Below are 23,422 nucleotides of genomic sequence, written 5' to 3' on the forward strand. Positions count from 1 at the left end.
ACATTGTTTCCATGAATATAAAATGCAAACAATATAAAAATAGATAATTGGCTTTTGATGTATATATATTTATATATATTAAAAACAACTTGGATGCAACATACATATGGGTAAACTTGAAGTATCCCTGGTAAAGCCCCATGCCTCCCTCTATCAAGTGAGCCTAGGGGCCGAGGGCAGCGGTGGCGCTGAAACAGGTTGAAAAAGCCACTGGCGGCAGGATGAGAGCATGCACCCAGCATTCTGAGTGTGCAAAGCTACTTCCCTCCTTGGTATAGCACTAAGAGGAGGGACACTGGCATTTACTGAAACCATTATCCACAAGGCTTGTGGTCTGGTATCCGAGTTAAAGCCAGATGATCCCCCAAGGCAGGGCTTCCTTGGAGAATCTAAAGCACCAAGAAATTGGCATCCTGGCTTTGGAAGAGGCCTGCTAGGTGGCCTTCCGTACTCACATTCACTGGTCCTCTAAGGACTGGGCTATCGAGGAACACTCAGGATCAGAACTGACATTATAGTGTTGTTAGGTGACAAGATGATGCTAGCCCTCGTCAGTCATCACATCTCCCCTCGAAGTCACAACCAAATGCATTGTCTGAGGACCTACAATGGAGACAGGAGGTTCATCTGGCCACAGCCTCAGTGCAGACATGATAGCCACACTTCCGGTAGTTGGGGGTATATTTGGTGTCAGGCAAGGAAGTACATGCCCATGTTTGGACAGCTACCTGGAGACTGGTTGATTTTTCCCATTGTTAACCATGTTGTCTTATGATACGTCCTCAGCCAGATCTTCTTTCTTCTTCTAGGCTGCATCTTCCATTTATTTTATAAAGGAGTTTGCTTCTATAGCCATATATCTTACTGTTCCGCTTTAGGTTGTGAAGATTTTGTCCCCGGGCTAGCAGCCTGGTCAGTGAAAGGACTTTTAGCCAATTATGTTCTCCGACCCATAAACTTCTACTTAGCCCCAGGTCCTACTCTGAGGTATGAATTTTCAAAGCACAGCGAAATGTGTCTGAGTTATGGCAGGTCCCTTCAGAGACACTGCACTGTGCTGTCCTTCCGGACCTTGAGGGCAACGCTCAGTTATAGGTGAATCGCCTCTTCCTCTTCCAAAACAGGCTAGTAGCCCTTCTTCTCCAGTGGGTCATGGAGGCTGTTCACAGTTCTACTGCCTGCTGTGGATGGCAGCCAAATGTAAGCAGGAGCTCCAGCTGACTCGAACAGGCAAGGGGTGTGGCTTTTCCTGTTCTAAAGGCATTTGGTGGTTAATGACTACCATCCAATCAGGCCAAGCTCAGCCTCATCCTCCCAGAAGAGCTCTGGTGAGAGGCCAAGTGGTTAAAACCTGGACATTTGTCTCTTGGAACAATGTGGTTGGGGTAAGGAGGCCCTTTCTCACTCTCTGTCACTCTCCGCTTCCACAATGGATACACATCTTCATGATGTAGCCGACATCGACCAAGAGAGCTGCTCTGAGGTCCTGGAAGGTGCTGCTGGGGCCAGGCCAACTTGTGGAGTCACTTCCAGGGCTTTAACTTTTTCCAACCAAGTCTGCTCTTTTTTGGAGAAAGGTACAGGGCCAGTCCCAATCTTAGACATGGTGACAAAGACTATCATGGAGATATTCCCTGACAACAAAAGCAGGTCCACAAAGTTATCTTGACTCAGAAGGCCATCAGCATCTGTTTCCAAGGTAAACGGCCACATCTCTGGCAAGAGCTCTGTTGATTATCTTCACTTAATAGAGGTGAAGATGGTTCTGAGGTGAGAACGGGGACAGGGCAGAAGCTAAAAGAGTACTAATTTGGATCAACATATCCACTCTAAAATATGGTATTTCCAATAAAAAAAAAAAGATCTTTTTATAACGTCTTGCTATGTAGCCTTAGCTGGCCTAGAACTCACTATGCAGACCAGGCTGGCCTCAAACTCATAGAGCTCCACCTGACTCTTGCTCCCAAGTGCTGGGATGAAAGGCATGTGCCACCATGCCTGGCCCAATAGAAAATTGAAAAGAAACTGTCTCACATGGATGATTAAGGAAAGTTGAACTGGCCAAGATAAGACGCTGCAATGTCTTCCAGATAGCAAGCTCTTCCCCAGTAATGCTTCCAACTTAGTTAAGAGTGAAAACTGCTAGGCTGGGTTTGGTAGGAGGTAGAGATAGGTGGACCTCTGTGACCTAGAAGCTGTCCTGGTCTACATGGTGAATTCCAGGCTAGCCAAGACTAAAACATGGGATCCTGTTCCCCCAAAAAAAGAAAAAGAAAAAAAAACTGCATGGATGTACGAGAAGGGAGGGTGCTGTTCATTTCATAAAGGATTGCAAGTGCCATGCAAATCAGTCCTGCAGCTTGGCAGAGCAAGGGCACGTTACAGTCTTTCCTCTCAAGAAGCCTGGTCCTTTGACAATACTAAGAACTTGGCTAATAGGGAGATGAATGATTTTTAGAGTGCCCACAACAATAGACGAGACGCCTTTGGCATCCTGTCATGGAAATGTAAGCTTGGAACCACTTCACAAAGGAGTGGGCAAGAATTAAAGAACTTTTTTGATTTGAGAGGAAGGGTAGGAAAGCTTTTCCATCCTAAGCTGAGTTGCTTCAAGCTCCGAAGTCGGAGATACTTCTTAGTGTCTGGGATAAGTGGATCTCCCTTTCTGTTTTCCTCCTTTCCATCCCACAAAAGCCAATGCCTTCTAGTCAAGCCCAATTTAGGTGGCTTCTCTTCCCTTATCTCAATTAAGAGACTACATTCCTTGTGATGAGATTGTGAGAAGTTCAATTAGGGGAAAAGGGGGAAGTTCTAAAGTGCCTGCAATGGCCACAGGCTTAAGAAACAAACAAGGTATCATTCCACAGCTCAAGACCCCACAGCAGTTTCTACAATCTACCTATCTTTGTACTCTGCTTGAGTATAGACCCATTTATTCACTCCATTATGGGGATTAGTGCTTTTGTCTTCAATCTAGACTATGCCAGGCCAGGTTTAAAGAACATCATCTAGCTGTAATACCAAAGTCCACAGCAATAGGGAGCGAGACACATGCTACTTGATCCATCTAAACATAACTAACTGGGACGAATAGATTATAGTCATTTGATGTCACGGAAAAGGGGTTAGGAAGGATATGTACCATAACTTTATATTGCTAATAGCCAGAAAGACTCCCATCTCTGGGTGAGAGTCAGTGCAAAAATTGGCTGCTCATCAGTGGTTCATTAGTCAACAAGGGACAAAAGACGAGGGGCTCAGCCTGCAATAAGGATGCATCCCAAGCCCTATATGGGTCAGAAGAAACCCCAAAGCAAAAACTGGAGCACAGAAGCAGCAGCTTCCCTAGGCAGATGTACTTGAGCTGAACCTGGCCAAAGATGTCAGAGGGAGGTGGGAAAACAAAGTGACAACTCAGAGGAGTTTATCTTGGCCAAAGAGATGTTCAAGTTAAACAGCAACCCCCACCCCCACCCCGCTGCCCAATCCCTGACCCCCATCACATGCTCAGGTCTCCACTCTGGAACTGATGACTACTTGGCTAGGTTTCCATCCATGGCAGTGGAGGAGTAGCTGGTAGAGAGAGAGGCACCTTGCTCGCCCCTCTCCTTTGACAGGTCAAGGTTGGAAGCTCTGTAGTGATTGGGTTGAAGCTGAAGGGGTTCAGGCCGCACCCTGGGCAGCTGAGGGATACCATGGGTGATGCCTACAGGCTTGGCTTGAGCCAGAGAGTTGCCTCCAGAAAGGCAACCGGGCTCATCTATAGGTAGGAGTACACCCCGAGGCCTGGCCCTCCTACTTTGGGAGGCCTGTGACTGAAGATTATAGCAAGGACCCATGGGCAGGGGTAGGTGTGAAGGTCGAGAGAGCTGAGACAGAGTCTCTCCAGGTGCTCTTGGAAGCCCTGGCCCTGGCAATGCCATTGCCACAGGAGGTACGCAACAGGTTGCCTGCCCGTATGAAGCCTGACTGAACGGCTCATCCAACTGACTGGGGCTTATCCAATCAGGGTCTGGCTCCATTGGAAGAGGACAGTAAGCCCAGGCAGGCCAGTCATAGGCCCCTGGAGGTTCAGTGTAGAGGGACAAGGGACTATCTCGTCCCCATTCTCCTTCCTCTTCTTCGCCTTCTTCATCTGAATCTTCCTGGTGGGCCTGTAGCTCATCAGACTCCATGTAACCCTGGGCTAGGTGAGAATTAGAGAGTTCCATCTCTAGGGTCTCTGCGTTGTCAAGGGAACGGCTTCTTCTATTGAGTGCCATTGCAGCAGGTGGAGGCCGAGGGTGTATGCCAGGGAGTCCCAAGTATCGAGGGAGGCTGCTGACACCCCAGGGCAGGCCTTGGTAGAATCGACTATGATAGCTGTTGAAGGCATGTTTGTGGTAATAACCCAGCTCGAAAGCTTCCAAGGAGGCTGTGAGGTCTTCGTCGTTGTGGAACTCAGGGTTTTCTTCACACTTGCCTTCTCCATCCCGTTCCACATCAGCAATGTCAAAGGTGACCATGGGGGGCAGCTCAGGGAGGTTTTGAGTGAAGGATGAGTCAGAATCAGAGCTGCAGGACATGCTGGAAAACAGGTTTCCGTTGCTGGTAAACTCGACTAAAGCCTGGGAGAAACTCACAGTGGCATTCCCTTCCTTCTCATCCTCTTCTTCCTCTGGCTCCTCAGGGGGCGAGTAGCTAGGGTAGGCCCTCCTGGGAGAGCCTCCGAAATTTGCTTCTTGCATGTCTGGCTCAAACATAGCATCGCTCTGGAAGAGCTGCATCAAACAAGTACTTTGATCTTTTTTGGAGCAAGTTCCCTCAAAACGCTTCTCCAGAGGACGGAAATCCCGCCAGTCTGGTTCACTGCTAGAAGTAGCAGGGAAAGCTGAGGTGGTTCCCCTGTGGGAAGTCTGAGAAGCTCCCGAATTCCCTGCCACAAGGCCCATCACTGACGGGCCTAAGGGCCTCATCTGATACTCCAAGACAGGCTTCTCCTGCCGTACCTGGGTCTCTCGGATTCGACCCTCTTGAGCATGGACCTCTCGGGCCTGAGCTTCTCGGGTTCGGACATCTCTGCCGTAAGATTCCCGATTGTGGTTGTCTCGAGCATAGGCCTCCCTGGCGTGAGCCTCTCTAGCGCATGCCTCTTGAGCTTCACGCTGCTCCCGGCGGAGCTCCCAGTAGAACAACTGCTTCTGGATGGCCACTAGCCGTTCTTCCTCTGTTTCCATTGCTCCGGGTGGCCGAGAAGAAAAGGGCTCCAAGTTCAAAAAAGGACCAAACATCTCAGAGCCTCGACCATGGAGATCATAAAGGCAGTCATCCCCAGGTGGCGAGTTCTCAAGACTGTCATCTGGCTCATAGAACTCATACAGGGCGTCACCACTATAGCTGTCCCTAGGTAGACAATCCCTATGGACAAGGCCCAGAGCCTCACCTGAATCATCCTCAAATCCTGGGGTGGTCGAGTCATAATAACCTTCATCACTATTTGGAGCCGACTCTTGCTGGTCACTCTGAGGAGTCAAAAGTTCTCCAGGGCCTAGGCTAGGATAAGACTGCACTGGATCAAGGAGCATATAGCCCTGGTGGCTAGGAGATGTAGCAGTATGGTAGCCCAGGTTCATATTAGATCTTGGGTATATCTGGGCATTTGCCCACAGATACTCTAAGTCACCATCTTCCTCCCCATCCTTGACCTCCTCTTCCTCATCCTCTAATTCTACCTCCTCATCCTCTTCTTCCTCATTGTCATCATCATCCGGCAAGGCCATCTCCTCCCCACCACCTTGGTAGGTCACCAAGCAGGAACTTCGCTTGGTCCCATCTCGGGTGGCCCTCTGGCCACCAGACGCCATGCTATCTGTCATGCTGTCCATGTCTTGTTCTGCTATGATGTCACCACAGCCTGTCAGTGAGTCAAAGCTTTGCAAGGATGTGACATCCCCAAACAGGAGGCTAAGCTGATCTCCAGCAGGGCCATTGGGTAGGTTTGCCTCTCCCGTGACCACCTTGTCTTCTGTTTCTGAAGTGTGGGAATCCTCTAGGCCACTAGCTTCAGGAACAGGCTTGGGCTGTGTGAACTCTGAGGCACAAGTCCTTGTGAGTTTTTCTGGATTTTTACAGGCTGTCTTGTCAGTAGTTGGTGAAAAATGTTCTAGTGCTGGAGAAATTTTTGGTCCAGAGGCATCCCGGGGCTTGGCATTTTCCTTTCTAGCAGCTTGGAAGATCTCCTCAGAGCTGGGCAGAGAGGCTGAACTCACCTGCTCATGAGACCGGGATCTGGCCCCCTCAAGGTCCTTTGCCCCTGGTCCATTTTGATCAGTTTCAGAAACCTTGCTCTTCCGGTGACGGCGGATGCTACTAAAAAAGCCTTTCAGGCCTTTCTTAGGCTTGTGCACAACTCCAGCTTTCTCTGTGGCTTCAGTCCCAGATGTCTTAGGTCTAGAGCCTATCTCCAAAGCTCCATGGGTACTCTGGGAGCTAGGAAACTGAGAAGGTGACTTGGACAAAGGTACGGAGAGGCCTGTTTCTTCGATGACAACATCTTCGGGGCCATGAGCTGCCTCACTCAGGCCGTCATGGGTCTTACTCTTGTTTAGACCCTTCTTAGAATTGCCTTTCCCAAAACTTTTGCTTCGTCCACCCCCAAAGAAACTAGGCAGAGTACAGATTCCCTTCTTGCCACCAAAGAGTTTCATGGCAGTTTTCTTCAGCCTACCTGGGCCGGATAAGAGTGGCTCTGACGCTGGTCCTTCTGTGGTCTCGGTTGTCTTATTCTTGGCTCCCCTTTCAGCTCCCTGGTCTTGGGTATCTCTAGAGTCCGGTGCGCCCTTGATCTGACCAGCTTCATCCTTTTGAGTCTCCATGATGGTGACAGCTCTTCCACTGGAAACGCAGCCTTTGGATTTCAGGGAGAGCTACACCATGATCAGTCAGGAAGTATCACAGCTGGGTCTGAGGGAGATAAGGAAGACAAAGACAGAGACAGATACTGGTGAGCCAGCACACAGGATAGGTTTGTTTTTCGTGGGTGATTATTGTCTAAGGATTGAATGGGACCAGAGAGAGAATAAGTAAACACTGATAAAACCTTAACTATTCGGTATGTTTGCTTTGCTGCTCTAGCTTCTTCTGGATCCCAGAGCAGTAAAAACCCCACACTGAGCAACAGGCAGCGATCATTAGCTTCCTCCTCATTAGTCTTCTACCTTTAGGTGGCTCAAAGTACGGGGCTGGGGGAGGATTTGACAGAGGCGATTGTAGATGTACAAAAAGTCCAATTGTCTATAAGGAAGCTTATCCATGATTGGGCTGGAGTCAGGAAAGGAATAAAAAGGTTGCTTCTAACCTCACTAAACTTTTGAAAAGTGTGTGGTGAAGGTGCTCATTGAGTCTCCCCAGGCTTCAATTGAACACTAATAGCCTGGGCTATCACCAACATTTTTCTCAGGGTTAGGAAGTAAAGCTCATCTCCAGCTTTATCTTCTGCCCACAGGTTCTCTTAACGTCGTCACTAGGACAATGGCCAAACCTTCTGGAGTCCAGAGAGGGAACACTATTGAATTGCAGACCAGGGCTCTAATCTGCAAAAGAATCCTCTGGGCTCCAGTATCCTTTGTCCAAGAGGTCTACCAAGATCCACATCCCTAAACCCCTGTAGAGACTAGTGAGGGGAAGGTTGGGAACGGGCTCTCTATTGACTATCCTGCTGCCAAGGGACTTTAATTTTGTCCTTGGCAAGAGTAACCACCAGATTCTACCAGAGCAAACATTTTCTTCTACTCTGTTCCTCTCATTATCTTTGTCCCCATCTCGCTTGCAATCTGGGAATTGATCTTGAAAAATACATAGCCCTACGTGATTCATGCTCCTAGACTAGGATACAAATTGAACTAAATAAACCTGCTGTAAGCTGCGACAGTCTGGTCAGGGCTTCCTAATCCAAGTGCCAGTAGAATTGGAATGAAAAGAAGGGTTAGCCTTCTATACCAGCCTCATCATTCCCTTAGTCCCCGACAAGGCTAGTATCTTTGACTGACAGTGAATGACCCCTAAAGCACTATTGAGCCTGCAGAAAATCTGGCGACCCCTCCTTAGGAAGTCCCTCCCTCTCTGAACCTTCTTTTGTAGATCTACAGTAGCAAAGGGAGACAGAACAACGTCAGGGATTGAGAGGGCAAGAGGCTAGGAACAGGGAGAGGAAGAAAGGGATAGGAAGGACTGCAGCAGTCTAGGAATCGCTAGCTGGTCCAGGGACTGGATGCCACATTATTAAGGTTCATACAGCCATCTGCAGTAGAATACTGTAGTCCAGCACTGAGGCTGAAGAGAAACCCACAACTATATGCTAATCCTTGATTTCATTAGACGAAAATCTCCTAGTACCTAGGTTCCTATCTTCCAAACAGTTTTGTGTCTGGTACCTCATCTACTTGATACACTTAAATCGTCAGAGTAACAACCCAAGTTCCATTGAGAACACTGTGCTAACCAACCAGAGTAAAATGAGCTCTGGTTTGGAGATGAGAGAAAAGCTTATCTGATCTTCTCAGTGAAGATAGATGAATTGCTATATTCTCAGGATATGCATTTCTCTGTGCAACACACTGTGACATCATGCTCTGCAAACTCAGCTCTGTCACAGACAGTCCCCTCCCCACTAAGCACACAATCACCCAGAATTCTGGGATGCATGCTGTAATGAGAACATCACTAGCAGGACTGTCATTGTGATATTGGGGATAAGGTGACAGCAGCGCAATTATATGTATTTCCTGTTGTGAAATTCATGTGTTATTTTCAACTTCTCTGAACATCCAGTAGTGACAGACACTAAGGTCAGTCCATCAGGCCAAGCCAAGAAGAGGAACTCCCAGTCCCTGCTTTAGAGAGCTTACAGACTAGGAGGGAGAGAATCTTATCTACAGAAGCCTGAAGATACATCACAATGTAGTCCTTAAAGAATAGCCTCTGCTTCTCCATTTCTTTGTTTTTGTTTTTAGAGACAGGGTCTCTCTCCATAGTTCTGGCTCTCCTCGAGCTTGGTATATAGACCAGGCTGGCTTTAATGAGCCTTGAAATAAACTTAAAAGGTAGAATATTCCCTGGGCTCAGTTTTCTTGACCAAAAATCACTGTTTGGGGAAGACCATAGACCTTGGGAGAGAATCTACTACTACTATTTTGCTAAATGGATTTCATACCGAACAGTTTCCTAAGTACTTATCTTTGAACACTGAGATCAGTGAACCTCATCAGAGCTTATTTCTGCAGTAGGCAGAAATTAATATAGAGGCTTACAACTGCTCAGTGCTCACAGAATAAGATAAGGTGGAGTGCTCAGCCCTAAATACAAATCAGGATCACATTCCCTACCCCCAAACTCGGGGATCTTTATGGAAGGGAGGGCAGAAATACTGTAAGAACTAGAGGCAACAGAGGGAAGCTGCAAAAGATTTTCTGGCTATGGCAGGGCGGTCACACACGAACTCTCAGCAGCTGTGACTGCATACACAAGACCTGCACTAGATCAAGCCAGCCAAAATTTCAGTGTGGACTAGGGAGAGCCCCAAGAACTCCTTTCCCTACCTGAAGAGCTGCCGGCTGATGTCAGCTGCTGGAGGAGGGAAAGTCAGTTTTCTTCAGCAGTGCAGCCCCTAGTGTATTGCCTAGGCTCCAGTGGATGGCCCTATATCCACATGCATAGGACAGCATGAATTGGACTTGCTGGACTAGAAAACAAAGAAGGTACGAAGCTGTAAGGGAGATAATAAAGGGGGCCAGAAGGAGGAGATGAGGGGTGGTGGGTGGTGGATAGATAGGATCAAATACATTTTTATACATGTATGAAATTCTCAAAGAACAGATAGGTAGATAGGTAGGTAGGTAGATGGATACATTGATAGATAGATAGATAGATAGATAGATAGATAGATAGATAAAAGAAAGACAGAAAGGAAGGGGAAGAGAGAAAGGGAGAGATGGAGGAAGGAAGGGAGAGGAGAAAGGGAGAGAGGGAAGAAGGGAAGGAGGGAGGGAGGAGGGGAGCAAGCAAGCAAAGATGCTTTGAGGAGGATATGGCATTTGGTCTGGGCTTTGTCAAGCAGTAAGGAATGGAAAGAGCAGTTGCAGTGATCTAGATGGGGTATGTGTTCTTATCAATTGAAAAGGGAATTATTCTAAGGGAATCAAACAGTTCTTCGCAATGATGATTAGGTGAAGAGAATCTAAACTTGATGCCATCACTGAAGAACAGTCTCTCTGGACCTTGTCAGCATGCTACATGGGGGTAGAAGCTAACTTATCACTACTCTCTACAGCAATGGTTCTCAACCTTCCTAAGGCTGAGACCCTTTAATACAGCTCCTCATGTTGTGGTGACCCCCAACCACCAAATTATTTCATTGTTACTCCATAACTGTAATTTTGCTACTGTTATTAATTGTAATGTCTGATATGTAGGATATCTGATAAGCCACAAGTGTCATGACCCACAGGTTGAGAACCACTGCTCTACATTATCACCACACTGTCACAGATTTGGGCTACAGGGCTAGAATTCAAGCCACACCAGTCCTCCCATCTGCCAAGAGTCACTATCAGGTCTAAATGAGACTATCCCCCATAGATACAGATGTATGCACATTACTGTGCTGTTTGGGGGAGGTTTAGGAGGTGTGGGCTTCTTGGAGGAAGTACATCACTGGAGGCAGACTGAGCGGTAATAAAGACCCCCATGCCATTTATAGTTTGCTCTCTCAGGTTTGTGTGTAAGATTCAAGATGTGACCTCTCAGTGTCTTGTTATTGCTCTCATGCCTGCTGACTGCTTCCTGTGTCATCCCCATTTTTATGGATTCTAAACTTCTGGAACCATAAACCCTTCTTTCTATATTTGCTTTGGTCACGGTGTTTATCACAGCAACAAAGAAGGAACTATGACAGAAATTGGTGCCAGAGTGGGCTGCTGCTGGTAAGAATCGGAACATGCATTTTTCGTTGTTGTTTTTTTATGGGTTTTTATTTTTTGTTTGTTTGAGGAATGTGGAAGATTTTACATCTCTGGACTAGAAAAGCAGTTGAATGCTGCAAGCAGAGCTTAGTGGGTTGAGACTGGAAGACAGTGCTGAGATCAAAGCAGACTCTAGAAGCTTGGCTCAACGTTGGTTGAGGGGTTGCTTGTTCATTCCTGGCAGCTCAGACCCAAAATAATCACACAGAAAACTGTATTATTTAAATCACTGCTTGGCCCATTAGCTCTAGCTTCTTATTGGCTAACTCTTACATCTTAATTTAACTCATTTCTATTAATCTGTATATTTCCACGTGGCTGTGGCTTACCCAGTAAAGTTCTGTCTGACTCTGGCAGCGCTACACAGCTTCTCCTGACTCCACCCTTCTTTTTCCCAGCATTCAGTTTAGTTTTCCCCACCTAGCTCTGTTCTGACCTGCTCTGCTATAGGCTCAAGACAGTTTCTTTATTAACCAACGATATTCACAATATACAGAGGGGAATCCCACATCAGCTCAAGAGGTTTCAGAGGGAAGCAAAGACTTCAATAGCAACTAGGATAGAGGCCAGTTCTGTGTTATTTTGGCAAAAAGTCTGGCTGTATTCTGCCCTTGTCATAAGAACTTGCCTAAGGCGAAATCAAAGAGTAATGTACTAATTTTTTTGGTGAAGGAAATTTCAAGGTAGCATAAAATTGAGTCTCTGGGGGTGGTTATTAGTAATGACTGTTATACTGGTCCACAATGAAAAAGAACAAGTGGTGTGGGCAGAAAGAAATACAAAACGTATAGCTTGAAGAAAAAAGACTCACCAGGAAACTTAATGCTGCAGCTAAGGCTTCTAATATCTGAGACTATGGGGCATATCTCATTTACCCTGGACAGAGATTCTATTACCCCAATGTAGACCGCCCTCTTAGCCAGATCCCAGGTTATTCTTGCTAAGCAAGGATCAATCATTACCTCTCTCTTGCCCTCCTCCCCTGCTGAACCATGACCCCCAAAGCTGTTCACAGGATCCCTGCCTGGGTTCCATACAATACCTTGAAGGAGTGCAACAGGACTATCCTATAGCTAGCAGCTCCCTAATCTGCTCTTCCCCATACGCCTCAAAACAAAAGGACAAACTCTGAAGCTCCCTGCGACTGGGACTGGATTCCCTTAGAGCTCTTGCCAACTGCAGAGTTCCTCAACACTCAGATTTCCCAGTCAGGGTGGCTGGCTGTTTTTCAGATAGGCTGCTGGGAACTCTCCCAAGATACTCGGTGCTCCCTGATAAAAGGCTGCTAGCTGCAGTCACTGCGACTACAGCAAAGAACAGGCTGCGGCAGAAAATGGAACCACACAAGAGCCAAGAACCAACCTCAGGCAATTCTGGGACAAACAGACACTGGCTCCTAAGGAAGTGCAGCTTTCTTTTCCACTCCACTCAAAATCCAAGTAGAAGAACAGCCACAGAGCTGCCTGAAACCCTTCTCCCAGGGAAGAATTGCTTCAGGCCAACCATTACAGTTCCTATTCTTAGCCTAGCTTCAAGAGACCAGCTTAACAAATTTAGGAAAGGCTGGACTCTGGGAAGAAACAAGGGTAAAGCTTCAGAGGCATGACCTTTACCCATAAGAGTTTCCAGGCCTGTTTCAAGCAGTCTTCATGAAGACAGACCCATTCCCAATGTTTCCAGTCCCTCAGCATATTAGTGCACAGTGGGTAAGAAGGTGTGAGAATGTGCGCATCCTCCCCTAGAGACCCAGACAGTTCCTCGCTAGAATTAGCTTGGCATGCTGGGAAAACTCAGCAAGATATCCAACCTGACACTCAATTTCCTTAACTGTGAAATGGGACTATTGAGAATTCCTATTTAGCGAGACTATTGTAGGAACAAAATCAATGCATGCGAAGCCACAGAAGCTCAAACATTGTGGCAAATCATGTTAATGTTTATTCCAACTGGACGATCTCTAGCAGTAAATCTAGCCCAGTCAGGGTTGACTAGGGAGGTCTCCAAAGCTCTACAGCTATGTCTGAATCCCTTTCAGTTTCCCCTGGTGATTATGTAGTTATGCCACGGAAGCTTTACTTGCTCATTAGACCAACTTTGAATTTTTAATGTTCAGAGAGCAGACAATCTAGATCATCTGGAAGATTCTAGCTAGGTTCCTTAGTCCAAACCAGAAAAATCGACATTTTAAACTGAGCTAAAAATGCCATCATCAAAAGAAATGCAATTAACAGACATCCTTCAACCACTGAGGGTACCGAGCAGTACACAAGGCATTTCCTATTCACCAGCTCCACTGCTCCCTCCCAGCAACCCCCTAATCCCTGCTAATGGGTAATGGTAACCCCTTGTCACAGAAAAGAAGTGTGCCTAGGCTTGGGGAAAGATCTGTCTAAAGTCACTAATGGGATTATGACAGAACCCGATTAGCTTCCGGGCCTCTTGGGTTACAATCCCATACCACTCTGCTTCACTGGGCAGGGGCCCCAATTAAAGAAATATGACGGTTGTGAATAGAATCAAAACACATTATGAAATTTTCAGAGAACTAATAATTTTTTTTAAAAAAAAATGGGGCCAGAGAACGGCGAACGTTCCCTTGCCACCTTTAATAGCTATTGTTTCCTGCCCCTACTCCACCCTGCCCCAGCTCAGTTTAACTATGCCTGAAGGATTTCTTGTCCTTACTGGCTACTGCTTTTTCCTTACCAAGTACACACACACACACAAAAAAAAAAAAAAAACAAAACACAACAACAACAACAAAAATGTTGACTTGAGAATCCAGGTGCTACCCATTCAGCCCAGAACTGCTTTCCTCATCAGCAAAGCTCTCAGCACTACTTTCAAACTATGAAAGTATCTTCCGTTTCCTTGGGAGATAAATTTGAAGGGCCCAAAAAGGCTCAACTAGGAAGCTGCAAAGTGCACAATTTCGAGTTTGAGCTACTTAAAGATAATGACTTCTCCCAGCAGGGCGATGTGGCACACACCTTTAGTGCCAGCACTCAGGAGACAAGAGGCAGGCAGATGTCTGTGAGTTAAAGCGGGTTCCAGGACAAGTCAGAGCTGTTACACACAGAAAAACTGTCTTTTAAAAAGTTAAAAAAAAGATAATGAAATAAAAGATTATCTACTACTCGAGTAGTATATTACTAGAGCTCACCAACTAGACCTGACGTCAATACTGGTGGCGGGAAAGAAGGGCTGCTGGTTTGGATCTTTTTGGTGGAACAGTGGAGGTGGTTGAGAGAGCCCCTCTTACCCACTCCGCTGCCACCCTTTGCTAATGGGCAGCAGCCCTGCTGTGAGAAGGCTCCTTTCCAGAAAGCAACTCATAGACTCCAGATGCAGCACAAATCTCAAACCTGGCCTTTTATAGTTTCCATGATTCCCTCGCAAGTTTCTCAGCATCCTTGTTCACATACTCATCCTCGTCCTTGCTTACTCGGTTTTGGGCTAGCTTCAGTCTGCGTATTGAGCTTGCTCACTGGGACTCCCTGGCTCATCGGCACTGCCCCATCTAGCATGGAGCAGGGGCTCGGGATGCTGGTTCGGGTGCGCTCTAATTCAGTTGGAGCTTGCCAGCCTGAAACTGGGGTGATGTCAGCTTCCCCCCTTACAGCAGAATGGTTTGAAAAAATCTCTCTCTGAGACAGACATACCTGATCTGTGAAAGGGAAAAAAAAATATTTACCTACCTTGCAGGGTTGTGGTTATGGAGTAAAGATGATCAACACAAAGGCAAACAAATTACTCTGCATAGAACAGATACTGCAGATGAGACTGCTTACGATCAAGGTACCTTCTCTCTAGCTGTTCCTCAGCTGCCACTCCAAGTCCCCTGAAGATGACACAGGCCTTCCATTCAAACCCCTTTGCCTGACCTTCACCATCTGCTTCTCCTGCCTGCCCCTTGAAAATTTTGCAGCCTTACTTCACTGCCCAAATATACAGGACTTTTATTCCGTTCAGAAGATAGGGTACCAAGACACAACCTCTCCCTAGAGGTAGGTTTACCTGATGGTTTTTCTTTTTCTCTTTTATTTTTGTGTTGTTTGGGGTTTTTTGGTGCTGGGGTAAGAAACATAGTACCTCCTATGAGCAAGGAAAGTATTCCACTCCTCAGCCACACCCACCCGAGGAGATTTCTTTTAGGGATCATTACTCAGTTCACAATCAGGACGGGGCCTTTGAGATCCACATCCTTGTCCTTCCCTTGGAGTCTCCACTGAGGTAGGGACTAAGTCTGCATAGCCTCCCAGTGTGTCAATACTACTCAAGCAAAAGCAAGCTCGGAGACAGGGTGCACCTCCTCCATCTATTCAGAAAGGCTATATAAACTACTTCCTCTTGGGGTGAAAACTTTATCATCTAGTTTATCTGCCTAAACAGGATTTGTGGTGAGAAACTGATAACATCAGGAGTTTCCCTTTTCAGTTTCAGGCAGGACCTGAAGGAGAGGAGAAACCGCGAGGGAGAAAGTTGGAAACCCCTTCTCTGTCTTTGCTTCTGAGGGACTGGGATTTAGCAGTTCCCTATATTCCCTGACAGACAAAAGGACAAGCAAAGGGATCCACGGCTAAGTAATTAAGACAGTGAGCTTCCAATGGGGCTCACCCTCCTGACCTTAAAGCCCAGCTTAAAACAAAAGCCTTGCAGGCTTTTTCTCCAGCAAGAGGTCCCCTGCTGAGGGACTGGCTCAACAAGTTCAAGGCCAGACCAGGACGTGTTTACACAACAGTTGTGGGTCGAACAGCCACCCCCCCCACCCCCCTCCACCCCCCCCCACACACCCCCCCTGTCTTTCGTCAAACTAACCAATCTTAAATTAGGGAAGGAAGACCATTCAGAGGCTTAAAAACAAAACACAAGCCCTCCAGGAGCCGCTAGGCTTGTGCTATCCCCTCTGCATTGCCACCCTCATTCCCTCTGTATGCTTGCGCTCTCTCTCTCTCTCTCTCTCTCTCTCTCTCTCTCTCTCTCTCTCTCTCTCTCTCTGTGTGTGTGTGTGTGTATTGTGTCTGCGCACGTATGCGCGTGCATCTGTGTGTGTGTGTGTGTGTGTGTGTGTGTGTGTGTGTGTGTGTGTGTGTGTGTCTGTGTGTTTCACCACCCATAATAAAAACCTTTCTTTACTGGCTGATTCCATCTGCTCCTGTTTGCCATATCCGAGAATTTCTCCACTGCTACCTGTCCATTCAAGGTTTCCCCTGAATTTTAATTATTTAAGTGGCAGAGAAAACAAAACTGATCAAAACCCCTAGAGAGTAATGGTTCTACAAGTAAACTCCTGGCATGACAAGCTTGCTGCTGTTTCTCTCATTCCCTTATTTCTCTAGCCGAGCGAAGCAGAGCTATTTCTTCCACACACACTCTGAGTGCAAATAGGACAGTTCTTGAGGCGGCAACTTTTCCCAAATACCTTCCTCCTCCTGACACTTCCAGGCCCCAACATTGGGCAGGCCTTTATCTCCTGACTGAGAGGCAAAACAGATAGGAAAGGGGTGGGAGTTCCCATGATGCACTGCCACATGAACCGGGCAGCCTTCACTTTTGAGGAATGGGATGGTGGGAGGAGGGGGTAGTTCGTCAAGTGGAGGCTGCTGGAGACCTTGGGTACACCATAAAGGGTACCACACAAGAGCAATAACTTCTCATTAAATTACTGTGTGGCCTTAAGCATGCCTTGCTTCTTTCTAGGGCACATCTACGACCAGAGGGATCTGTGGGGCTGAAAGAAAATGGGTTAAAAGAGGTCTGGAGGATATTTCTTAGCTTTATCTAAGTAAGTATTTAGGCCAAGATGCCCTCCCCCCCTCATGAAAAGGCCAAAGGGAAGCTGATAGTATGGAACCTCCTTCTGGAGATAGCACAGTCCCCAGTTCTATTTATAGATTTTGAGGGAGCCACTTGTAGCATGCTTTCAATCCCGTTCAAAGACCCCATTTCAAAATCCTTTCAGAAACTCCATTCCTGGCCTGGGTACGGCGGTGGACCGCTTTAATCCTAACATTCAAGACAGGCAACCGTCAATGAGTTCAAGGACACTGGCTGACAAAACAAGTTCCCGCACAGCTGGAAGTACCCAGTGAGACCCCGTCTCAAAAGAACAATAAACCCCCTTCCAAAAAAAAAAACTACACATACACACACACACACACACACCCTAATCACCCCATTGTTCAATGATCTCCCCCTAAAAAGATTAGCTCACCATTCCAAAGTTTGGCCCTTGGGAATTCCCACCACAGGGTCCTAACCTCTTTTGTACCTCTGAGCTGGGCTGTCTCAACCTGCCTGCCAGCCACTCCCTTTCTTGTCTAATTCGGCCTCCTCTTTCTCTCCCAAACTCCTGTACGTCCCAGCTGTTTTACAAGACGACACCCCCACTGCATCTATGGATCTCTTCCATGGCACTTTGCCTGTAGGCTCATGAATCAGCAACCAAAAGTATGCAGAGCCCCAGGCTTTGAGCAGTCCAGACCCCGAGGTTATTATGGAAGGAACTGACTATGACTTTCTCTTTTAATGTAGCCACCCAATCCCCCCTTCCACCCACATTAGGCACTATATATATATATATATATATATATATATATATATATATATATATTTAAGTTTCATGGGCTGGGACAAGCAAACTAAGGGTAAAGGTGTTTTCTAAAGATCCGCAAAGACAGCAAGTCCTTCTGGAACGTTCATTCATTAACTGCTTTCTAATGCTAGGAGCTGAGGGGATTAGAGCTGTAGGCTAAGTTTTATTTACCCCCTGAAGGTTCCGAGAGAACCTAGGTGTCTAGCAGGGGGAAACAAGACAGTTAGAGGAGCCCAACTACAGAGGAGTTTCAAGAGAGAGGTCTGGGGCGACAAGCAGCAGCCTGAAAGGCCCCAGGGCAAAGGGTGGTTAAGAACTGGGGCCTGAAAGGAAAAGGACTTGGACAGGAGCTGGGCGAGAGTGCGCTAGGGTGGGAAAGGTGGCTGCTGGGCTGAACAAAAAACAGCAGAGAGCCAGACCTAAGATATAAAAAGTTCAGCTGCAAATAGAAGTTTGTGCTGAGGTCTGGGAAGCGCAGGCAGGGTGACAATGGTGTAGTATCTGCCATCCTGGCTGCCATCAAGGAGGTTCCATGCTAACCTTCCTAACTAAGAAATTAATGGGTCTCACTGCCCCCCCCTTCAAAGACATCCAGCCTGCAGAGTCCCTTAGTCAATTCCCCTCTCTTATTCTTCGGGAATGCGTTAATAGTCCAGAGGGGTGCAGCGTAGGGCACATGAGAGATACTGCACTTGGGGGGAGGGGGGGTAGATCTGTTGGAATCTCCTCTGGTAGAGCAGAGTCCAACAATGCAGTGCCCTGGGTCCTGTCCATGCCAGTCCTACTAAGGCAGGCTGGCCAGAGCCCCAGATGTTTGTATGCGGACAGGTCTGACTAGACTTTTATCAAGGCGAGTCCAGCGAGGGAGAGAATGGTTCTGCTGGATTAGTCCGACTGCCACCTCTGCCTCCCCTCCTACCCATGGCTCAGCTGGCAAGCTTAGCCCCCTCAAAGGGGAGCTCAGAAGAAGTCACGCCTTTGGGCGGCCACCAGTGTCAGAGGTGTCTGCAGCAGACAATGACAGCAGTCTGGCAGGCTGGGTGTTTTAAGTAACTGAGAAGTTGTAGGATTTGTCTGCTTTACATACACCGTGTGTTCTTTACTACAATGACTGCCCCCTCCCTCCGCTTCTAGAGCGGAAATCCCCCCCACAATATTGTGCCACTGCTATTTTAAACCGAAGGTTGGAGAGAAAAACGTGCCCTATGCCCTACAAGGGAAAAGAGACGCGGGGGGGGGGGGATTTGGGGGCGGCAACAAAGCGGCCTTGCAGCTCTAACCCAAGGACCAGCCCGCCTGCAATGGGGGTGGGAGCCAAAAGAGAACCGGAGGCCCAGGAGGGGGTGCGGCTGGTTGGGACCACGGGACCAAGGTTCCAAGGATAAGTGGGAAGTTCAGAAACCCAACTGTGCTCCCTTGAGGAGGAACAGACCGTGGATATCTTAATCCACCCTAAAGCCAGTATCAGTCTGGCTCTGGCTAGCGCGCCAGCTTCCTCTGCAGAGCAGAGACCTTAGGAGACACCGCAGAGGGGAGGGGCCACAGCAAGGCCTCGCGGGTGAGCAGCATTGGCCTAACAGCTGTTCTAGCAAATGTACTACAAACAAAGCTAAGGAGTTCCAGGCCTGCAAGCACATTCTTGGGGTCCTAGCTAGTGGTGTCCCTCCCGGAACCACGCAACAACACGTGTGGGCCCATCCCAGCCTCCCCTTACAACCTAGAGGTGTAGCCCAGGCTAGTCCGCCCGCCTTCCGGCCCTCCCACCCCACCCCCAGCCACAATCGCCTGTACCATAAAGACTAACGGCCTCTGGGTCCCTCACTGGACAGTACGCAAAGCAAGTTCCAAGAAAGAGCAGCGAGAGCCCAGGACTCCGACCAGCCTGGCCCTAGATGCCCTCCTCCAGGCGACCCAAGCAGAGCACGCGGGTATGCACTAGACCTCCAGCAGGATGGCTCCTAGCTGTGCTCAATGCTTACCTTGCCAGGTCCAGCTCCCAGCGCGTTATTGTCTGCTGAACTGCTCTGCTCTGAGCTGGAGCCTCTGCTGAGAACGCCGCCACGACTGCCCCTGCCGCAGCCAACACCACGGCTACAGCATTCTTGTGCACCGACTACCCTTCTCCAGGCTCCGGGCAGCTCCCCCATACCCTCTTCACCCTGGACTCCACAGTTACAGGGTGGGACGTCCGTGATCTGATTGGCAGGCAGGCGATCCAATCGCCACAGTGGGAAGGCATGCCCTGGCCCGCCCACTGTTTTCCTTGGTGCTTTTCTCTTTAAATGCAAATAAGCCGGGCGTGGTATTGGCAGGGGGCGGAGAGGTTGCGGAACCCCTACCCCGGGCTCCTCACTTCCGCCCCCACGCGGGGCGGGTTTCAGCGTGGCTACACACCCGACTCAAAGAGCTAGTCCCGCCCAGAAGGGATAGCCAGATTCTTGGAACTCGGTTTCGATTTTGCGAGCATTCCTATTTCCGTAGCCCGTGTTTTCGCGCTACCCCTCCCGGATTGCTACCACGGAGTTTCTCCACGTTCTTTGAGACCAACTGGGAGAAGTGGGGCAAGGAAGTGGGGGAGCCATAGAGATCGTGGGGCCTGCAGAACCCTTTGGCACCGTGGCTGGCCCATTGTTATGTGTGGCAGCAGGGCCTAGTGGCAGTCCTTCCCAGAGAGGAAATCACCTGTCAGGAAAGTGACCTGCCTCCCCAGAGCCTCAGCTTCCTAGCTGGCGTTGGGCTCTTAAGGAAGGTAAGATAGAGGTCAACTTCCAGCAGTCACCAAAGCGCATAGTGCTGCCCAGGAAAGGAAGCTGCTTGCCTGAGGATGTTTGGACTGCCACTGACTGGGGCATATTTCAAATACACACTTACGTCCTTTCCAGACAGCTTTCACATTTTGTCTTAAGAAGATAACTGTTTCTATAGTTTGACTCTCACTCAAATGCCATGCCTTCCAAAGTACACGGACTGATTCTCAAGAGCTCCGGAGCACTCTCCTTCAACTGGGAGTCTCATTCTGTGCAGATCCGTTTTCTGGGAAAAAAAAAAATCTAAAACTAAAAGAAGTTTTGTCAGAGTGAGGAACTGTGAGGAGGCCTGTCAGACCAGCCTTGCAGGCTACCGCGTCTGGAATGTGGCAGGGAGCCAGTTGAGCTTAGGTCTCTAACTAGCCTAAAGACATTAAGTGGCCTTAGTAACTGCCACTGCCAGGTGAGCTGGAACAACAAAGAATCCAGTTGTATAACCAGCTCTGGAATGCACAGAAAGCCCAGCTTGAACAGTCTGTCAAGGTCTAAAAGGGGAGGGGGAGTGGATTGAGGTTGCAGAGCAGGGAAGGATTAGAGAACAATGACTGCCCCCGCCCCCACCCCGCTCCGGCCCCTCGCAGAGTTCGCTGCCGCTCTGCTGGATCCTGTCTACCTTGTAAATATCCAGACACCGAACTGGTAAGCTTGGACTGCCGCCACGGCCTGTGTGAAGCAGCGGAATTGACGTGGCTGTAAGAGCTGGGATCCACTTTCCTTTCTGCCTCAGACCTGCTGTGAGACCTTGGCCAATCTGCTCCTCCTTTCTGAGCCAGTCATTCCATTTCCACAAAGAGGGTATAAACTCTGCCAGTTCAAGTCAATTCTATAACATCCCACGATGTTCCGTGACCTTCAGTGACATTCTAGACATCTTTACGAAAAATTAGCAATGTGAATCAGTCCTAGTCCTGGGTCTCAATAAATGTTGAATGGCAAACTGCTGTTAACTTACTCTATAAAACCTTTCCCCTAGCCTGGTTTGAGTGGCTGGGCTATAACATTTCCTGGATGTCTATTATCCTGCTCTGCAAAAATCTTGGTTCTTGTTTGTTGGACTTGCTATTCCGTATTTTCTTTTTCAGTACCTCGTATCATCCTCGGCTAACCTGTGTCTCTGTCACTCGAGACCTGCTCACATTTCACACAGACCTTTGATTTTGAGAATTAGACCAAGAGTTTTGTTTGGAAAAGGTAGTTTTAAAATCCAGAGTCCTGGGAAACAAAAGGCAAGACAGTCTTGGCTGTGAGAATATGGACAAACCAGCCAGGCTGTGGACTTGAAATAATCCGGGGCACCGCTGTGTTTGCTCCCACCAAAGGAGATAGTCCTGCATGGCCTTTTCTCAGTCTCGAAACTTTCTGACAAACCGGTCATCTTTGGATGTGATAGATATTAGGCTGAGACCAGAAGAAATAGAAAAAGAGAAAAGGGGGGAAAGACAGGGGGAAAAAAGGTCTAAAGGAACCTTCAAATTGGACCTTTGTTTGTGGTCATGAACTTTCTAAGTCTTAAGAGGAAAATACATGTGCATTGCAATTGTGGTATATCATTTGTGTTTTATTGAATAAAGCTAGCCTGAAGGTCAGAGGGTAAAGAAGCCACACTAGCAGCCATACCATACAGGCCAGGGAGTGGTGGCACAGACCTTTAATCCCAGGACTTGGAAGACAGAGGCAGACAGATCTCTGTGAGTTCAAGGCTACCCTGGGCTACACAAGATCAATCCAGAAACAGATCCCGGTGGTGTTGGTTTACATCTTTAATCCCAGTGTTTGGGAGTCACACACTTTTCATCCCAGCACTAGAAAGGTAGAGCTATATGGCTGGGCGGAGAGAGGAATATAAATGGGAAGAGAGAGAAACGCACTGGAGTGTGGAATCTGAGGTTAGTGGAGCACATTGCAGGATCACCTCTTTGTCTGAGGCCTGGTAGAGGTAAGATTTCTCTAGCTGCTTGGCTGCTTTGCTTTTCGAATCCTCAGCTTGAACCCCAATATCTGTCTCTGGGATTTTATTATTCCTGCAACACACTACACCACGTATACACCAAGCAAGACCATGGGAGGGGATAGTACACTTCCTCAGTGGTGTATCACTCCTCCCCGGCAGTTGGAAAATGAAGTGTGAACATAAAAATGCCCCCTCTCAAAGGAGCCCTCTAAAGCGCCCATCTCGAATGCTGCCTGAAAGGTGAGCGAATAGATCGTTTAATCAGGCCAGGAGCTAATGGTGGGAAGCAGGATTTCTTTCTTAAGTCTTAAGTTTATCTATCTGCTACACAATATTTTCCAGCTCCAGCAAAAACCTATGTAGAGTTCGGTTGATATCCCTGAAAGGCCTGCTTCTTTCTGAAGGGAAATGGAGGAGTGAATCTGGGGGGTGGGATTGGGGGCTGAGGAGTGGATGAGGGAGAAACTGTGGTCAGGATGTATCAAAGACAAAAAGAAAAATAAGAAAGAAAAAAAAAAGAAAAACCTATGAAGACAACCTGAGTTCTGTGGCGGCAACTCCATGAAAATTCTGACAATCCTGCCTGATTACAGTGCCCACTGCTGTGTAGTCCATGGGTACCACTTCTAGTGTAAACCTAGTGATCTATATTAGGAGTTTCCACAGTAATCTTAGGGGACCCGAGGATGAGATTCTGAGAAGATCAGAGAGCTAACTCAGATATCTGGCAAAGGTGCTTTGGAGCAATACAGATGGGATGATTTCATTTTTACCAACTGGGAAGGAACATTAGGAAAAAAAATGGCCTCGATAACAGAGTCAAGTTTGAAAAATGTAGGAAAGATTCCGATCCAAAGTAGAAATGCCAGTACTGTGAGCAGGCACACTGGGCTGAGCAAGAGCTAAAACTCTGATGGAGAAAACAAGCTTGAAATCAGACTAGAAAAGTAGTTCTGGAAGCAAAATGTAAAAAAAAAAAAAAAAAAAATCATGACTAACTGGACATACTGATGGCCAGCTAGCTAATTTCCCTCTTTCCTGGGAAGGAGAGTACAGTGGCTGTGCAGGAGAT

The 23,422-nt window shown here is 47.8% G+C and overlaps 1 protein-coding gene across 2 annotated transcripts; it reads right to left on the reverse strand.

The window, feature by feature from the left end:
* Window positions 1-3,493: 3,493 nt before the first annotated feature.
* Window positions 3,494-19,731, reverse strand: LOC121445074 (APC membrane recruitment protein 1). Of its 2 annotated transcripts, XM_041647067.1 has the most exons (3): window positions 19,572-19,731; window positions 9,576-9,718; window positions 3,494-6,942 (listed from the first exon to the last, which is right to left on the reverse strand). In XM_041647067.1, exon 3 carries the CDS (start codon window positions 6,852-6,854, stop codon window positions 3,534-3,536), a length of 3,321 nt encoding a protein of 1,106 aa, XP_041503001.1. In that variant the 5' UTR covers window positions 6,855-6,942; window positions 9,576-9,718; window positions 19,572-19,731; the 3' UTR covers window positions 3,494-3,533. The 2 variants fall into 2 exon arrangements, with proteins under 2 accessions (XP_041503001.1, XP_041503000.1); XM_041647066.1 differs by lacking the exon at window positions 9,576-9,718.
* Window positions 19,732-23,422: the final 3,691 nt, after the last annotated feature.

Source organism: Microtus oregoni, unplaced genomic scaffold (assembly GCF_018167655.1).
Source record: "Microtus oregoni isolate MIOR12 unplaced genomic scaffold, Mior012 000155F_ref0000269, whole genome shotgun sequence".
NCBI classification, from domain to species: Eukaryota; Metazoa; Chordata; class Mammalia; order Rodentia; family Cricetidae; genus Microtus; species Microtus oregoni.

Bases quoted from the DNA above. Each gene is read 5' to 3' on its own strand.
- LOC121445074 (XM_041647066.1), bottom strand. From the start codon at position 6,854: ATGGAGACTCAAAAGGATGAAGCTGGTCAGATCAAGGGCGCACCGGAC.